We start from the raw sequence: 18,718 nt of genomic DNA on the forward strand, positions 1-18,718 counted from the left end.
TTGTAGGCTGATTGGCATTTCCAAATTGTCCGTAGTGTGTGCACTTGTGCCCTATGATGTGTTGGCACCCCGTTCACTGTGTCCCCCACTTTGTGTTGTATAGTGTTGTATAGTGGAGGTCCAGTGTGATTATTGTCAGGAGAGGAGAACTTAAACATGCCACCAGGTCACTTAGTTCTCATAAAATTTACAAAAGGTAATAAATGATAAAGCAAACAAAATGTTAATGCAGTGTTAAGTGTGTCTTTGGAATCCCAAACAGAATACAAAGTTTTGGCAAGATACAGACCTAACAGATGCAATTATTATAATACGATATTTTTTAACCCCTAAAGATTTCTTTGCACAAAAACATGGCTTAATTTTATAACGTGTATGTATAAATGTATACATTTTACCACAAAACCTTTGTAGTAAATGCGCTGTACACAGGTTGTGGTTTCGTTATTAACACTGCTCCGTCAGTTTCGCGCTAAAATGACATGGGATTCCTACGTAACGACAAGAACCGTCCAATGGCGCTGTGTAAAGAAGCGAGAGGGCGGGACTTGTAGTTTAACTCCGTGTTCTGATTGGCCCTTCTGATTAAATACCACGACGCAAACAGTTTGTGTTTTAACGTTCTAGTATCAGAACGGTGCAACGTCAGTCACTGTCAAATATCTAATGCTCCTATTGGACGAAATCGGCCAGCCCGCTTCACTGATTGGTTAATCCTCGCTCCGAAAGCTGGCAGCTTTTCCAGCGCCACTCAGCGGCGTTTCGCATCGCGGTGGTTTGGTAGCGGCGGGCGGGGAAGAGTTGGGCAACGGCTGACCCTAATATCCACCAAAAAAAAAAAAAAAAAAAAAAAAAAACTTGGATGAAACTCGGGGTTAGGGGTTGCCCGAGCTAGCCTCCTACACCTGTACCACCGCCGCGGCCGCTCATTGCGTCTCAGTCCGTGCTGGACAGCTCGACTAATGTCGGATTTCAAGCTCGGGATTGTTCGCCTGGGCCGTGTGGCCGGGAAGGTGAGCCTCGGGACTGCCATGTGCGACGCCGAGGGGAGGGTCACAAAATACATTAGATAGCTTTGTGGAAAAAAAATAAAAAAGGACGTTTCTTGAGGACGGTGATGTATTACACTACGGTGTGTGTTTTGCTGTGTAAATGAAATGAACACTTTGGTAGTGTGTTGGTTTCCTTTAAATAAAGAAATTCGGAATCGTTCTGTTGCGCGAGCCGCCTGCTAGCGAATGCTAACAAGGCTAGCATTTTACAAAATAGATGAGCGGTGTCTTAAGCGGAGCTGTCACAGGATATGTTTAGCTTTTAAACGTTTTAAAACAGGTTGGAAATATTCATAGTTGTCCGTTTTCGAAGAAACCGGCATGACTGGAAGATTGGAAAACGTCGAAGGGGGAAAAAAACAGGAACATTTGCGGCGTGACTCCAGCCGGCATGTCGGCGGTGCCGAGGAATAACACTAGCAGCCAGCTAGCAAGCTAAGCAGCTCACTAACTCAGTTATCCTGTGCATTAGACAAAGAAGCGCGAACTAATACGATGGTTGTTTGCTTTAACGCGGTACGTGTTGTGTTGACAGTTTGTACTGTGCTTAAATGGGCGAAACAGGTTTTGTTTGTGTTAACCAGCATCCATCCAGCTGTACACCTCTTTAGGAGCAGAATCAAATCCTGTGTGTGTGTGTTTGTGTGTGTGTGTGTGTGTGTGCGCGCGCGCCAGGCCGCTTCATGGCGGAACACTAGAGGGCATCCGGTAAACGGTGCTCAGAGACAAGGTGGGGGCCTGGGACACATCTCCTGGGCTTGTTCATGACTGAAGAGTGGCTGAAGTAAAAAAAATAAACAACATTTTTCTCAGTCCACGTATTGTCATGGCAGTGGAGCAGGGGCATGTTCAGGTGTTCACACTGAGGGGTGTGTAGGATAAAGTTTCTGATCTGTTTTGTTTTTCTCTCCATCAGTGCAGAAGAGTCCCATCATAACTCGTTCATGGTTCTGTAATAAACCAGACATGTAATGTGAGGTCAGATTTGTTGTGAAGTTTATTTCAGGAGTAGGGGTGTTGAAATGTCCACAGTATGATTACCTTGTCTAAAAATATCATTGTTTCACAGTACCAATCTACCATATAAGCTGGTGGTGAAAATCAAACATTTATTATGAAATCTTTGCACATCCTTGGGTGTGTACCAAGAAGAAACCAAAAATTCCATCAAATCCCATTAAATTTTCTTCTTCTACTTTCTTTCTTTCTTTTGTCTTTTTGTTTTTTTGGGAATGACTTGTACATAAAATCTTGTGTTGTCAGTATTTATAATGATGTTATAAGCTGAGCTGGATGCAGAAGTGATGAGAATCACTGGATTAAGGGACAACTTTTTTTTTTTTAAATGAGCGGTTGGATGGCGATGTATTTTAAACTGTATTTTGAAAACGTTAATGGTGAGGTAGTCAACCGATCATACACCATAACAACACTCTTCAGGAGCAGCACACCTACGCGCAGTGAGAGAGGTGTTGATAGAAAGGAGAGCTAGTCTGGTCCTATCTCAACATGTCTTTCATTATGTCTATGTAATTTATTTTCTGTGTGTATAAGGTATAAATTGTAATCTTGTTCAGGCTACTTTTTGCTGCATGATGTGTAAAAGATCAGTAGGAGAACAGTGTAAGGCCTGTAGCCTGGGACTTAAAATACATCACATTCTCCCCCCCATTGTGCCCATTATGATGGCATTGCATGTTTTTAATAAAATATTCCAAGTCTTTGCTGCAAAATAGCATCATAATTTTTTATTGGATCCCAACCAGTTACACTGTTACAATGTAGATATGAAATCCTTTCTGTCATATTAGCAGCATCTTGTAGTCTTATTAAAACTACATAAAAAAAAAACTTTATTAAAAAAATAACTAGGACATAGAGATCCTAGATGATTGTATTTGCTGTTGAGAGAGACATTAGTTATGTATTTTGTGGCAAAGAATGTTGTCAGATTTTTTATTTATTTAAGTTTCATTTATTTATTTATTTATTTTTGTTTGTTTGTTTTTTGTAGACAAAATACACCCTCATTGATGAGCAGGATATACCACTGGTGGAGAACTATGCCTTTGAGGTAAGAACATTGACTTTGATTGGCTGACAAGGTTTTAAGATGCTTTTCTGCCTTTTTCCAGCAAACCCATTTTACCTATGAGCACGTTTATGTGAACTGGAGCTAATATTCAACATGTGGTAACAAGTTGTAGAATGTTATGGAAGTGAATAAATTACATTAGTCAAAACTTGTTTTAATTCTTGGTTAATTCTGAGACTGCATTTCAGCCAGTGATTGTGTATTAAGGCGATTTTGTCTTGTGTTAAGTTTTCTGGAATTCTCTCACTGATTTCCAGGCACGCATGGAGGTTGACGCTGATGGCAACGGAGCAAAGATCTTTGCATACGCCTTTGATATAAGCAAAGGCCGATGGGCAGGTCGACCTCTGCACGAGTTACTCTGGTTAGTGGAGCCTTGTCAACAAACACTACCTTATTCTTTATAAGAGTGAATACATCTTCATTAAATTTAGTTTTTGTGTTTAATTTTGAATGTGTGTGTGCAGGGAAAAGCACAGAGGCGGCATTGCTCCCAGCTTCCAAGTTGTCCACATAAACTCAGTCACGGTGGACAACCGTCTAGACAATTTGCGCCTCGTTCCTGTTGGCTGGACTCCCAAACCAGAGGAGCTGTCTAGCAAACAAAGGTAGACTTTACACGGCTCTGTGCTGGAGTCTTGATGCGTCATATTAATCACATACAGGTCTTGTTAATGCTGTTCTTGTCTGCTCAGGTCTACACGTTGAGACTTATTGTACCTGTGATACTTCCACAGGGAGCAGTCACTGTACTGGCTGGCCATCCAGCAGGTTCCAGCTGATCCGGTGGAGGAGCAGTACCTGGAGCTGGGCCGCACACGTTACTACAACGCCAACGGAGAGCTGGTGGAGGAGGAGGAGTGTTCCTGCACTTACTACGAGTGTCACTATCCCCCTTGCTCACTCATTGAAAGGAGGGTCAGTAATATCACACTTCTCTTGTGTGTTGTACAAGCAGTGTTACATTTCTAGGAAATTTTACAAAAAAAAAAAAGATTGGGCAAGCATTGTAACATCAGCTCATCCAGGGAGTGAGTATATTCATACCCATGCTGCCAGAATCCACCTGGTCTTAGGAGACATAAACATGCTAATGAGAGAATGCTGAAACAGGTAACTTGTTTTAAAAAAAAAAAAAAAAAAAAAAAAAAAAGTAAATACTGTTTATACTAGAGGTTACCAATGTATTTGTTTTAATACCTAACTTCTTGCAAATGTGGTGCACATCCGGCTATGGTTTCTTCACACATTAAGACTGTTTATTTGTTTATTTTGCTCTCATAGTTTTCAGTAGGTTTATTTTGTTTTCCTGAATGCAATGCTAAGGCATGTCAATTTTGGGCTGAAAATCAATTTTTACTATTATCTCTGATGAGGAGCAGTAAAACATTTTGTTCTGATATTTGTATACCAAATAACTTTCAATTTTGAAATTGGACTGCCTTTAGCTTCGTAAATGTTAACATTTTGTGTACTGTATGAAGGGTGAAAAAAAGTAAAAAATACAAGTTTTCAATAATTTAACATTTATTCCCCAAAACATGCAATGTTAGAACAATACCATTAGAAAGTGTCAATTTAGAAACTACAGATTAGTGAGCTTAAACCACAAGTTTCATCAAGTATTGCTTGACATCAGTAAATTAATGAATAAAAATATCCAATATAAAAAAATGTTCTTCAGAATTCACTTAAAAGGCAAACGATAGAGCATAAGTTTTAATTTTATTTAAAGATATTCCTTTGAAAACAAATATAAGCATCAATTAAATACTGGGCTAAAATTTGAAAATATCTGTTATTTTCAAGTAATGATTTACCAAGCAAGACATAATGGAATTTTAAAACTTAAAGTGATTTTGAGTTTCTCATGGCAAAATACATGTTCTTAGCACTCCTCATTTTGTATCTGCGCACTTTTACAGAATTGACACACCCTAATGCAATGCACAGAACCTGGAAGTAGTACGCTTTGGCATTGAGTCTTGAGTAAAACTACTTCAAATGCATTTTAACATCAACCAGAGTTCAGACCCAAACACTGAAAATGAAAAAATATTTAAAATAAATTAAAAAAAAATAATAAAAAAATTCAACACACACTACCTTCTACTCATTGGTCTTTCACAGTGACCAGGTCTTTAGCTTCATTTAGGCACTGTCTCTCTATGAGTAAGTAAGTACATGCAATATGTAGACTATATAAACATGAATCACCACTAAATGTGTGGTTAAACCACAAGTTTATTAGCCTAATGAAAAAATTGTAGAGTGTGCAAAGAGAAAAACGGGCCTGCAGCTTGTTTTGTTACGTTGTGGCCTTGCACTTTTGCTTGCCTGGAGTTTCAGTTGAGCACAAGACACAGTGAATTTGTTGGCCTGCGGGAACGGCAGTAATTGACCCAAGCGAAGCCAAATGTGACAGCACTTGGCCTAGATCTCGAACACGTTTACTTTGACTGAATGACTGTCCTTAAGTCATTCTCCAACACATTTTTCCAGATATTATTATTATTATTATTATTTTAATTAAAACTGAAATAACGACATTCATATTTTTTACATTAAAAGCTGAATAAGCATTTTACTTGTTTCTGTTTTCAGTACTGGAATACAAAAAAGTTGTGTATATTGTTGCCTGTTTTTATTATATGTATTTGCATACTTATGCTTGATTATTATTTTTTTTCCCAGCTGCGAGAGTTCAACATCTGTGGTCGCTGTCAGGTGGCACGCTACTGTGGCTCGCAGTGTCAGCAGAGGGACTGGCCAGCCCATAAGAAGCAGTGCCGTGAACGCAAGCGGGTCCTGGCCCTGGAGACCGAGCCTGAGCGGTGATCCCTTGACCACATCACTCAAAAATGGGGTCAGAGGGGGGACTGTGGGACGGGACTTGCAAAGAAATGCAAAAACAACAACGTAAAAAAATCTACTGACTGACTAACCGAATGGGTGACATGTTGGTAGGTAAGGCAGGCCTGTTGAGTGCGGGGCGGGGGGGCATGAAAAACCTTTTTTGCTTCCCAAACTTTGGCATTTCCTTGGCTTGTTATGGGGGATTTTTCTTTTAGAGGGAGATCAATAAAAGGCTGCTGCTATGGATGTGTGTTTTGTGAAGAAAAACACCACGCCATCATGACTTCCTCTGTATGGACTGTCAAGAGTTCATAAGCTCACTCCTTCCTTCCATTCTCACGCCCGTCGTGAAGTGTTAGCCACTGGTCTCGAGGAACACGCCTGCTGTAGAAAGAGACGGAATAACGGACCTCTTCACTGTACTTTTCCTCTCCCAGTTGGACTTCCTGTGCACATAAACGCGCACACGCCCGCTTACCTGCCGTATCCTTCCCCAGGTGTGCAGCAAAGGACTGTGCAAATTCACACTACCAGTATTGTTTGTGTATGTGTGTATATGTGTGTGTGTGTGTGTGCGTGCGCGTGTGCCATGCCATTATCGACTGAAGTAATAGAATTTTTCTCTATTCCAGGGATGGGTGGATGGACTGGGTAGGGAAGAGTTATTATTGAACCTGGGGATGTTGTCACTTTTTGTTCCTGTGGCGAGTTTCTGAAATTGCTCTCAGTGCTGCATTAAAAATCCCAGTCGCCTTCCATTAGATAATGTTCACGTGCCGTCACTAGCATTTGGATTCAAGGGATGTCCTGGGCTAAAGGAAAAAAAAAACTTGAAAATGCACACAGTTGTCTAATGTATTCAACGTCCACTGTCATCTTTCTGCAAGTCGAAGCTTGGGTTATTCGTTTGTCAATCCTTCTTGTCCAGTGTAACACCTGTACCTTTTCTCTCTTTTTGTGTTTCATATAAACCTGAACCTTTTTAAAAAAAAAAAAAAAAAAAAAAAGACAAAGGCATACATGCACACATGTTTAAAGTGTGTCTTCCTCTTAAATGTAAGGCAACTTTATCGAACTGTAATGTGATGCGCACGGACATGCACACAAATCTTGCATGTATTGCAGGTATACATGCTATTTGTTGACAGTTGTGTACCAATGTGTTTATTTATCCAGATAGGGTTGAACACTGTGCACTGAATATCCTCACTTTCATCTTTGTCATGTGGGAGGGAAGATTACAGAATGATTGCATTTGGGGCAGGTTTTTTTTTCTTATTTTTTAATTTTATTAAATATAAGAATTACAATACGCTTTAAAATGTGTAAAAAAAAAAAAAAAAAAAAAATCTACATGAGGGGGCGTAATGTCCACGATATCCAACTATTGTCACTGTAAAATAAATAAAGTATGATGTGCGAAAAGTATGTTTACACCAGAGAAGTGTGTCCAAAAGGGTGGCATTTTTATTAGATGTATAAAAATCTTAATTTGAATAAAAGCATCATCATATACACACAATTTCACATTTTTTTTAAACCTTAATTCAGTTTTCACAACACTTTTAAAAATAGATAATTGCAAATGTTTTTTGGGCATCTCTGTAACTTTGTACCACGGTCCCTGTGCCCTGTTGTGGAAAATGAAAAAACAGACAGTGTGTCGACTTGATGCTTTGATATTTTATCTGCATCATATGGTTTTGTGGCAAGTGGTAGCTCTGTAAGTTTCTGTGCTAATGCCTAGAGTCAAAGCCCCAGAATGCCACAGAGACAAAACTGAACAAGGCACTTAACCCTATCAGACTGGATTTGCCTTCATTTATAAGTCCACATGAATAAATGTGTTTTTAAAGCCAAGTCAAAGTAAATAAATGTTTTTCTAAAGGAGAAGTGTGAGGAGAAGTTTAGCTAGTGAATTTAAGCTGCTTTCTTAAGTAAAACTGAATGCAAGACTGAAGTCTGACACACTGATCTACAACCAAAGGTTTGCACCCCTCATTCTCCCTGGTCTTACGTTAATATGTTTATGCCTTACATCTTTGAACCTGTACATTTGCATTATATTATATTTGCATTATAGTGATAAATAAGTGAATGGTGGGAAACTAATGGCCATGCAAGTGCACCTTGGGTATCTTGTAATATAGTTTCTGAAAGCGCCAGCTTGGTTCTGGATGAACTTTATTGACATAAGTATGTTTGAACACTTTTTTTCTTGGATTTTTCTTTCTTGGCCTGTTTTATAGAACAAGCCAAAATATGCAAACACATGCACCTCAGTACAGCTGTTCTTGCTTTATTGGCAACAAAAGCGTAATGCTAATAAAGAAGAATAGGAGAAATGTCTGCAAACTGGAGCAACTCAGAAATTGCTCATCAGCATGAGATGAATCATTTACAAGTGAATCAACAGCAGACTCTGAAAATGCTGCATAAGTGAGAAAATGCAGCCAGTCAAAAAACTTAAATGTTTGAAACAATTTCCACCAATTTATTTTCTGTGAATTTTTTTTTGGTCTTGGCCAATTCCCACCCACCAGCAGTGGTCTCTGTTGTATGCTCTCTAGACTCCTGGGCCATGGCTCACTGTGGCATCATCAGTATTTGAACTTGCGATGTCCAAATATTAGGGTGAACACTTTTCTGTTTTACCAGTTGGGAGCCCCGTGGGATTTCTTATATGCCACTCTTTGTGTAATGGGATTTTTTTTATAGTAAATGTGAAAGTGTGCATCCCATTAAAATACAATATATAGCCAAAAGTTTGTGGACACCTGACCATTACACCCATTTGTGGGCTTTCACCAAACTGTTGCCACAAAGTTGTAAGCACACAATTGTATAAGCCTGATCTCAACCCCAATGAACACCTTTGGGATGAACTGGAACACCAACCGCACCCCAGGCCTCTGCGCCTGACATCAGTGCCTGACCTCACTAATGCTCTTGTGGTTGAATGAGCACAAATCCTCACAAATTTTTCCAAAATCTAGTGGAAAGCCTTCCCAGAAGAGTGGATTCTGTTATAGCAGCAAAGGAGGGGGACAACTCCCCCTTTGGTTTATGGTTAATGACCAGATAGTGTGAATGATGCATAGCATGAACATTACCAGTAAAGGAATGCTGATAATATCTAGGTTCTCTGTTTTCCTGCCAAACCAGGATGGTAGATGGATTGGCTATGATCAATTGTCTGTGTGTGTGTGTGTGTGTGTGTGTGTGTGTGTGTGTGTGTGTGTGTGTGTGTGCGCCCTCTGATGGACTGATGTCCCATTCCGGATGTATTCCCACCTCCCACCAAGTCTTCCGGGGATAGGCCCAGATCCACTGCAACCTCGACCAGGATAAAGCAGTTACAGAAGAATGAATGAATGAATACAGAAAATGAGCAGAGACAAACAGCTTACATAAGCATTCAAACAAATACATGTTTTGTCAGTTTGATTGCTTTTTTGTGTAGAATCTTTTTTTTTTTTGCATTTTTTTTTTTGGTATACATTTATTCATTGACCAAGCTGTGTGTTTATTTATTTAGGCAAAGTTATTAATTGTGTTATTATATGTGACTATATATTTTATTTATATATATTATATATTTGTGCTATTGTTTGTTTAACTTTGTCAGATAAGCTAGTATAACATGTAGCTATAACAGACCCAGGAGTCGTGGACAGTAATGGCCTGTGTGTCTATAGTCTACAGGATGGCATGAAGAACCTTTAGCATGCCTTCAGTCTCCATGGCAAAGCTTTGGGACGGTTTTTGCACAGGAAACACTGTCAGAACTGCTTTACCCTAACACCAGTGTTTTTACTCAAACATCTAGCTATAATTTAATGTTGATATTATGAATGAATTTCGGGAGTCAGGTTCAGTTGAGGCTGCAGTGTAGCGCCATTAGACAGATAGTGAAAATGGATTAAAAGGTAATCCGTTAGGGGTAAGTGGAATAAAATGTCACTTTTTCAGTGAACTGTTACTAAAATAAAGTAATATATGGTAATATAAGTAAAACTCGACTTTATTTTTTTTTTCTGTGTGTCATTTTGTGATGCTGCCCGGCTCCCTGTGAGGAAAACAATGCCTTTTCATGGCTCACGTGCGGCACAGGAAAGAAAGTTCTCGATAACTCAAGACATTCTTAAGTATAGACACTGAGAATATTGTATTAAAGTGGTTATATCATTATTCAAGTTCTTACGACACCACGTAAACATTTTCTACACATCCACGCAAGTGCATTCTGGCTCATTCATTATATTTTGTTCATCTGGCTCGTTCATTATATACATTATATTATATTTGTAATGGGTATTTTTACTCTACTGTTTTGCTTTACTTTGTATACCACTAAAAAAAAGAAAAAGCCATACTAAGTGTCTGCAAAAGATTTTTATTTCATTATTAATTTCTGGTACACTACCCACAATCCCATTCGATTTCATGCTGATAGGTAAAGCAACGGTGCAGCATCGCTTTAATCCTTTAATCTATCCAGCTCATCTGTACACTTTGCTTTAACTTCTTGAATTATTATTATTATTATTATTATTATTATTATTATTATTATTAGGGGGCCAAGCACCAAAAGTGCATTTTCTTCATCTTCTTCTTCTTCTTCTTCTTCTGGCTAGGATATCTATGGCAGCCCATAGAACCATTTGGTAAAAAGTTTGCCACACTCATTGGGGAGGGTCTAAGCAACATTCTGACCAAATTTGGGCCAAGTGTTGCCAACACTCTAATGCCATCATCGAGTCAAATTTGGGCTTAATTTGGAAGTACGTTTATGGTCATAACTTTTGAACCATGTGTCCAAAATTTAAAAGCCAATGCAATTTAAAAGCCAATGCATTATAGCCCATTCACCTCAAGGTTCGATGTTTTGTGCATGCTGAGATGCTTTTCTGTTCATCATGGTTGTACAGAGTAGTTATTTGAGCTACTATATTCTTCCTGGCAGCCCGATCACCCTCCTCTGACAGTGTAAATGTAAAAAAAGTCCCAGTATAATCAAATTAATAAATGATTACATAGAACACTCATTTAAGGTTTATGCATAATGATAATTCAGATGCAAACTTGCAAACTGATTTCTTGTGGAAAAGATTGCATAATGGAGACAATTGCATTGATCCACAGTTTATACCAGTGTGACAGTGAAAATGTCTAATGTACAGCCAGTTTATGTTCATGACAAAAATAAACCTTTGTAAAAAAAACAAAAAAAAAAAAGAGTTGTGTTTATTTACGAGGTTCATTCAGCTGCACAGCTTGACCATAAATGATCACAGAGAAGCCTGCTAGCAGTGAAAGTTATCTCTCTCAGCAGTGAGCTGTAAATGCTTTCAAGGCATTGGCTTTTGTTTTTCTACAATCTCAGAGTGTCCTGCAGTTGAACTCCAGCTAGCACAAAAAAACTGCTCATAAAACCGTCAGCTATGACGCGTAGGTTAGTCTTTTATTGCCTTTGACCAGGCACAGAGGATCTGTGGGGGATGCAGGGTTGATAAGCAAACCTTTCTGAGTGTGGTGTATGCTGATTCCACTCTGTGGCTACTCAGACTGGGCACTTCAGCTGTTTACATCTTTGCGATGCTGGTTGAGAATGAAGCTATGGTGCAGAAACTTCAGGAGTGGACTAAGGGGGGCAGCGATCTTTGTCAGGCATTAGGACAACTCTTGTTGAAAGATGAGCCTGACGTTGTACTGAGTGCTGCTGGAGCTGTGGCATCACTGGTAACCATTACACATCTTGAAATGTATCAATCTGATTTAGTGTTTAGAGATGAGAGCCTGCATGTTGCTTTGGTGGTTCATCTAAAGGGTTGGAAAGGAATAACCAGGGTTTATATAACCAGCTGTCTGCAGGTCAAATCTGTCATTTTATATTTGTCAGTGGTCAGTATTTGTGTTACTGCACTGAACAAACAAATCACCAAATCATACATAAGCAATACTCAAATCTTTGTTTCTGGTAAAAAAAAAAAAAAAAAAGCTAAGTACTGATTTTATGTTAATTATAAAAGATAATGTCAAAAAAAAAAAAAAAAAGAAAGTCTGAATTGCCAGTGCCTTTTTTTGTGGTGGTATTAGATCACTGATAAATTTTAGGTTAAGTCAAAGTTAATAATTTCTCTCTGCACAGAGAAAATGTATTGCTAAAAAAGAAAACTCTAGATAAAATGGACCGACAATTAACCTTTTCAACCACAGCTAAGCTAGTGTCTATTTGGCCCCAAAAGCATGACTTATATGTGGACTTGTTTTTTTCTTGATGCACCAAGCCAACCATTGTCCATAGCTGTTTGCGAAGTGTTTCCGATTACGTGTGTAAAATCAGTTTCCTAGGTAGAGTGGTGGAACTCAGCATTTCTCAACTTATGCTCATTTGCTATGACCAACTATCAAGTTGTTTATTTGCAAAACACACCGTTTTAAAAAAAAAAAAATCACAGTGGCTTGAAAATTGTAGCTAGGTTTATAGCTATGTCCCAAAGAGCGAACTATAGATATAGATCATTTTCTATTGTTTTGCACTACTTTGACATATTATTTTGTACAGTAGTATGCATTTTGTGATAAAAAAAAAGTTCTGGGTCTTCCAATTTTTTACATTTGCTAAATTAATCTTCATCTTTATTTAATTATGTTTAAAGTAAAGCTTTAAAGATAAATCTGTGATACTTAAGGTCCAGTTATTTTAAAAGATATACTATATCTACGTTTGTTCGGTTGTTCAGATGAAATGCAAACTAAAGGCAAAAATATATACCCTTGATGGTACCATGCTAGCAACAAGGAAAAGTACCAAACTATACTTTCCTTGTCTCTGGGTAGTCAAGTGAAAGATACATACTGAAGGTACAGTATATACCTAGCAGCAAGGAAAAGTACAGTTTGGTACATTTATTTCTGAGAGTGTAGTGTGGAGAGTGATTTCCTTGTATGATGTCAGCTCTCATCTTCATGGTGTGTGTTTGTGTGCAACCTTGGGGCAATGGTTTTTGATTGTTAGGTGGTAGATCTTCACCACTGGTTTGGTGTGTCAGGGCCATCAGTTTTCTGGTCTTACACCCAGATAGAAGTAGCAGTTACCAGGGCATCTCCAAAGTAATCCTGAATTCTGTGTGTGTTTTCTACCTACATTAGGTTGAAACCCCATCAGGACTGCAGTGGCTGCTTCAGGAGCATGCCGTGTTCAGCCAAGTCCTTGAGAGAGTCACTTGCCTTCTGAGCCACGAGAGAGAGAGAGTGGTTAACTTGGCTGCTTTCATTCTAGCACGGCTCTCTCTGTATGAACCGGCCTGCGAAAGGCTTCTATGTGACCCGTCAGCTTCGATGATTTTTGGGCGTTTAGTTCAGTGCCTGACCCACAGCCGCACAGGTTAGTCCCAATGAGAAGAATCTCAGCTCGTAGAAAAATAGAGTGAGGATTCTGTAATATTAGTGTAACATGTGAGTGCAGGAGAGGGCTGCAGGACACAAATGTGTGAGTTTGACATATTTATTAAGGGGAGAGGGAACTTGAATACTTACATTTCAAAAGGTATCATCATGTTTGCTTGAGAGCTAGGAGTATACAGTATACAGTATAGAGTTCCTCTATACAAGCTGGTGTCATATCTCGGGTGTATACCCAGTGTTCCCAGCATAGGCTCTGTATTCACAGCGATCTTCACCAGAGTCAAGAGAGAGTCAAAAAGAGTAACTGAAAAACATCCTTAGTTTCATAATATTGGGATCACTGTAACACTTTTAAGCATTGCAGTAAGATGATTTAAATTACAAACTTAAGTAAGTTAGTAAGTTAGTATCACATTAGCTAACTAGCCAGTATTGTTTTAAGATGTTCAGAATTATATAAATTACAAACTCACAGCTAGCATAAAGTTCGCTAACTAGCTAGCTAGCATTTTTTTCAAAGTGTTCAGAATCATAATGATATAAATTACAAACTGACCATCAGCATAATCTTGGCTAACAAGTTATTATTGTTTCAAGGTGTTCAAAAATGATATAAAGTACAAACTGACAGTTAGCATAATGTTAGCACCTTGAAAGTGCTGGAAATATTATTGATACACAAAGCTGCATACACGTATGTACTGGGGAATGAAATATTGTGCATCCAGAACCAAGGTGGAAAAGTCACAAGAGATTTCAGGTGCTAATGTACACAGGAATAAACTGTAAACAGTGGATCAAGTATAAGACAGACCATAAGCAAAGCTACACTTTCTGTATAAACAAAAATACAGTTCTAAGCCTAGTCATGATTTTGATTAATTTAGATGAACTGTAGATTTTTTTAATACTGTTTATTGTATGATGTGCTTTTAGACACTGCTGTGAATGCATCCTTCACTATTGGATGCTTGTGTGGGAGTGAGCAAAGCAGATGCCTGATCCTGGCTGAAGCCAAAGAGCAAAAGCTGGTAAGAAAGCAATATTTTTGCTACAAGACATTTCTAAGTAATTTATGCTTATGCTTAGGCCAAGCTCAGAGACATAGAGACTGAAACTTAAAGGACGTAACTTTTTTGTCCAAAATGAAAGAAGTATTATGTCAATAGAGGTCAAAAAAAAAAGCAAAAACACAAAAACCATGATATTCATTCAAATTCAGAGCTGTTCTGTTAGATTTGGTGCATGTTCAGTTCATGTGTCATATAATATCACAACAACCTTAGGCATGGCAGAAGGTAAACCATAGACATTATTAGAGGAAGTGGTCATTAGTAGTGGCCAGTAAAAAAAAAAAACTCTAGGGAGTCGGCTAGCAAAAAGTAACATATTGCTGCTTCAACCCCTACAGTATACTCAATGTCAGTATTGAAGGACCGCATCATCTGCTCCATCACTGAGTTTCTATCATTTACCCCCAGGTGAGTGGTCTGGAAATGCTATTGTCCAATGGGGCGGAGTCAGAGGTGGGGCAAACAGCTTGCTTTGCATTGAGTTGCTTGGCATCTAAGGATGATGGACACACCTTGTTAATGGAGAGCCCGTCCTTACCCGGTTTGTTGGATGGTCTACTAAATTTATTGAAAAGTGGAGACCCAGACAGCACTTGGTTTGCTGCAATGTGAGTTCCTTTGGAATACTTAATTCCACCAAATAATATGTTTAACCCAGTTTAATTTCAGTAAGATCTGGTTCTGTGCTGTGAAGTAGACATGGATTTAAAAGTCGTTTCCAAACTGTTGCTCTGGCTTTTCACCGTTGCTTTATCTCAGGACAGTGAGAGTGTTCGTGTCTCGACCACATGGAGTGATTCGAGTTAGAGAGCACAGCACTTTGGAGGAACAACTAAAGGTGTTTAATCATTATTACTTTTTTATTACACTCATGTCCCCTAATACATATCTATTGGTAATTAAATTTTTTTGTGACACACCTTACTAAAATCTTTAATCATATTCTTATGCTTTTAACATAGTTCTGTCTCTAAGTAAACTCACATTGTGGTTCTTCTTTCTGAACCATAGACTATCCAGTAGTTGTAAACCACTACTAAAGGTTCATGATGGTGACTCATCCAAGTTCGAGTTAACTTTCTTTACTTTTACAATCATCTCCAGCGTCTCTCTGTGTCTCCATCCACGGGCTTGGAGCTGCAGGAGGAGCTTAGTGCATGCATGAGGAAATTGAAGCGCCTTCCTAAACCATCCCCTGTTACTGTCCAGCACCAGTCAATGGCCTGCATTGCATCATGGGAGAGACTGGAGCCAGAAAGTGGCCTGGAAGTTACCTATAGGTAAGACTACTCTGTTCAAGGATACATCATCAAATATGCTTCAGAAGTGCTTGTGATGATTCTGATCATCATTATTGCTGATGATGCCTTTCCCCTCCTTTTTTGTCTTCTCTAGTCTCTTTGATGGAGATACCATGTTGTACCGTGGCCCACGGTGTCAAATCACTTTACCTCATTCCCATTTCCAGCACAAACTGTCGCTGTCTCTACGGCTTAGTCTCTCTACGTCAGATGGTGATGTGAGTCCCTTTAGCGAACGTGTGGAGATAAGAGTGGAGGGGGTGGAGATTAGACCGGGGCCTCCGCAGGACCTGCGTGTTATCTCCTGCACAGCTACTGAGGTGCGACTGAAATGGGCGGGGCCAGAGGGAAATGTCAAGCCCAGATCATTCCAGGTTTACTGTGACGATGTGCTGCTGGAGACCACCAGAGAGCTGGGGTACATGCAAACATAGATGTGTAATAATAATATACTGAAATTTCTTCTTTTTATCACTGTAGCTCCATTTACATGCACAATCTGACTGATTGCTCAGTAAGAATGAAAAATGAAAATTATTGACCTTATTAAGAGTAAATTGAAGTGAATCTGAATGAAATTACTATCCAATTGAATCAGGTGAGTTTAATCTGTTTAATAAACCGGTAAATAGAAGAATAAACAGTTGTGATATGATGAATGTCAGGTGCAACTAAGGAAAAAAAAAAGGAAAAAAAATTGTGTTCACATTTTAAAAGATTGGATGGGCTGTGGGATAAACATCACTGTAATATTTTAGATGTTCTTACACTTATTCATGAGCTGTCTTATGACAGGTGTGAAGAAGGTTCTGAGTTTACTGTGCTGGAACCAGTGTATGCCATCACATCCTCAGGACTCTTCACTGTTCTCTCCATCAGGACTACAGTGAGCTCGCTGTCTCCCAGCACTACGTACACGATAAGCATTTGTGCACTGGGTCCAGGAGACACAAGCAGTTCTCGGTGTAGTGTTGTTATTCACACTGCAGATGGTCAAGCTCACGCTCCCAGTGGCCTGGTGGTTGCTGTGCTGGGATGCCACAAGCTCCAAATCATCTGGGCTGCTCCAGCGGTGCCACTCGGCCGCCTCTTCTCATATGAGCTACGTCTGAACGGGTGTGTGGTATACTTGGGCAGAGAGTGCATGTACACGGCACGCCATCTTACCGCCAACACACCATACACCTGCACAGTGACAGCCATCACCTCCAGGGGGCGCTATCAGAGCCGGGCTGTCACCAAACGCACAGCCAAGGAGGAATGTGTGAACATGAACAGGCAAGTTAAGAAATTATGTTATATTTCAGAATTAATTTCAGAATTTTGAGAGAGAAATAACATTTACTTTAATCTGAGAACTTTTTGTCATCCAGGCCATTTTAAAATATCCAGCAGTAGTAGTTAAGGTGATTGTACTTGTGGTATTAGCTATAATCTGTAAAGGCTTTAAGTACACAATATAAGGCCAACTCAATTTCAGCTAAATTATTTTGGTTCCTAAAATGAACCATTTTATGCTTAATCAGAAAACATACTTCTAACACCTTGAAATGTTTAAGCGTTTATTTATTTATTTATTTATTTACAACAGTAGGAGTATCCTGTCTTATTTTAGGGTGCTGATCAAACAAGAGCATGAGTAATAAGCAGGAAGCAGTCTATGTTTTGTTGCTGTCTGTTCAAATAAAATGACAGGCTTCAACAGGTATTAGTTTCAATGGACATAATTCAGTTTTCTGCATCACCTCATCTGAGGAGGATGATACAGAGCTGCATTGTCTAGGCAGGGCTGAGCAAAATTTTAAAATGATGGATAAGTTACCAAATAACACTACGCAAACTGTTAAAACAACTAAGTGCTTCAAACAAAACTGTGGAATAACTTTTAGAGATGACTCATTTTTTGCTCTGAAAACCTCATTGGGTAACAGTATTCAATTATACTTCCTGTCTAGATTCTCAAGACCTTAGCCAGGCAAGCTTGGAATAAGTATGAGACTTGGTGGGCAGAGTGTGTGAAGTAGTTATTAATAACTAAACTATATGGCCAAAAGTGGACACCTGACCACCACGCCCATATGTGATTCTTCCCCAAACTGTTGCAACAATGTTGGAAGCACACAGTTGACTAGAACGTCTTTGGATGCTGTAGCATTAAGATTTTCCTTCACTGGAACTACTACACACTGCTCCGGGTGTGTGTTCACGGTGTGTGTGTGTTCACTACTGTGTGTGTGCACTTGGATGGGTTAAATGCAGAGCACAAATTCCTAGTATGGGTCACCATACTTGGCCACAACTTACTTCACTTCACTTCACTAACTAAGAGGCTCAAACCTGTTCCAGCATGAAAATGTCCCTGTGCACAAAGCAAGCTCCATGAAGACATGGTTTGCCAAGGCTGCAGTGGAAGATCTTGAGTGTCCTGCACAGAGCCCTGACCTCAACCCCACTGAACACCTTTGGGATGAACTGGATCGCTGACTGCACCCCAGGCCTCCTCACTCAAAATCAGGCCTTACCTCACTAATGCTCTTGCGGCTGAATGAACACAAATCCCCACAGCCACACTCCAAAATCCAGTGGAAGTTATTATAACAGCAGCGGCGGGACTGCATCTGGAAAGGAATGTTCAAAAAGCACATATAGGTTTGATGGTCAGGTGTCAGGTGAAGGTCAGGTCCACATACTTTTGGCCATATAGCATATACGGTACCTGTATGTAAGACTCTCAGACAAAGATACCACAAGTATACAAGCTCCAAAATATGCTTGAGATGAAAAACATAAATTGACATTTGATTTTAGTGCTATTTCCTCACATTTTCAGGGGTCTCTGTTCTCCTAAACGTCAGACTTTAGCACCTCCTCCAGCAAGGGAAATGAGCGAAGTCAAAAACAGGACCAGGAAGTTGTTATCCACGCCGACCT

At 39.4% G+C, this 18,718-nt stretch overlaps 2 protein-coding genes across 3 annotated transcripts; both read left to right on the forward strand.

Annotated features, from left to right (window-relative positions):
* Window positions 1–783: 783 nt before the first annotated feature.
* Window positions 784–7,016, forward strand: zmynd19 (zinc finger, MYND-type containing 19). 2 transcript variants are annotated; one of them, XM_026921518.3, is made up of 6 exons: window positions 784–1,013; window positions 3,067–3,126; window positions 3,405–3,511; window positions 3,615–3,755; window positions 3,885–4,065; window positions 5,842–7,016. In XM_026921518.3, the coding sequence occupies exons 1-6, from the start codon at window positions 963–965 to the stop codon at window positions 5,983–5,985; spliced, it is 684 nt and encodes a 227-aa protein (XP_026777319.1). In that variant the 5' UTR covers window positions 784–962; the 3' UTR covers window positions 5,986–7,016. The 2 variants fall into 2 exon arrangements, with proteins under 2 accessions (XP_026777319.1, XP_026777320.1); XM_026921519.3 differs by having other exon boundaries at window positions 1,006–1,132.
* Window positions 7,017–7,204: 188 nt separating this feature from the next.
* LOC113531615 (uncharacterized) lies at window positions 7,205–17,170 on the forward strand. The gene is made up of 9 exons (XM_053230650.1): window positions 7,205–11,745; window positions 13,159–13,393; window positions 14,350–14,444; window positions 14,895–15,094; window positions 15,246–15,324; window positions 15,591–15,766; window positions 15,882–16,205; window positions 16,667–17,065; window positions 17,161–17,170. The coding sequence occupies exons 1-9, from the start codon at window positions 11,602–11,604 to the stop codon at window positions 17,168–17,170; spliced, it is 1,662 nt and encodes a 553-aa protein (XP_053086625.1). The 5' UTR covers window positions 7,205–11,601.
* The last annotated feature ends 1,548 nt before the right edge of the window (window positions 17,171–18,718 follow it).

This window comes from Pangasianodon hypophthalmus, chromosome 27, assembly GCF_027358585.1.
Source record: "Pangasianodon hypophthalmus isolate fPanHyp1 chromosome 27, fPanHyp1.pri, whole genome shotgun sequence".
Classification (NCBI taxonomy): Eukaryota; Metazoa; Chordata; class Actinopteri; order Siluriformes; family Pangasiidae; genus Pangasianodon; species Pangasianodon hypophthalmus.

Bases quoted from the DNA above. Each gene is read 5' to 3' on its own strand.
- zmynd19 (XM_026921518.3), top strand. From the start codon at position 963: ATGTCGGATTTCAAGCTCGGGATTGTTCGCCTGGGCCGTGTGGCCGGG. The intron at 3,127-3,404 runs GTAAGAACATTG...ACTGATTTCCAG, and splicing joins TGGAGAACTATGCCTTTGAG to GCACGCATGGAGGTTGACGC. The intron at 3,756-3,884 runs GTAGACTTTACA...ATACTTCCACAG, and splicing joins GAGCTGTCTAGCAAACAAAG to GGAGCAGTCACTGTACTGGC.
- LOC113531615 (XM_053230650.1), top strand. From the start codon at position 11,602: ATGCTGGTTGAGAATGAAGCTATGGTGCAGAAACTTCAGGAGTGGACT. The intron at 11,746-13,158 runs GTAACCATTACA...TACCTACATTAG, and splicing joins CTGGAGCTGTGGCATCACTG to GTTGAAACCCCATCAGGACT. The intron at 15,095-15,245 runs GTGAGTTCCTTT...GCTTTATCTCAG, and splicing joins AGCACTTGGTTTGCTGCAAT to GACAGTGAGAGTGTTCGTGT.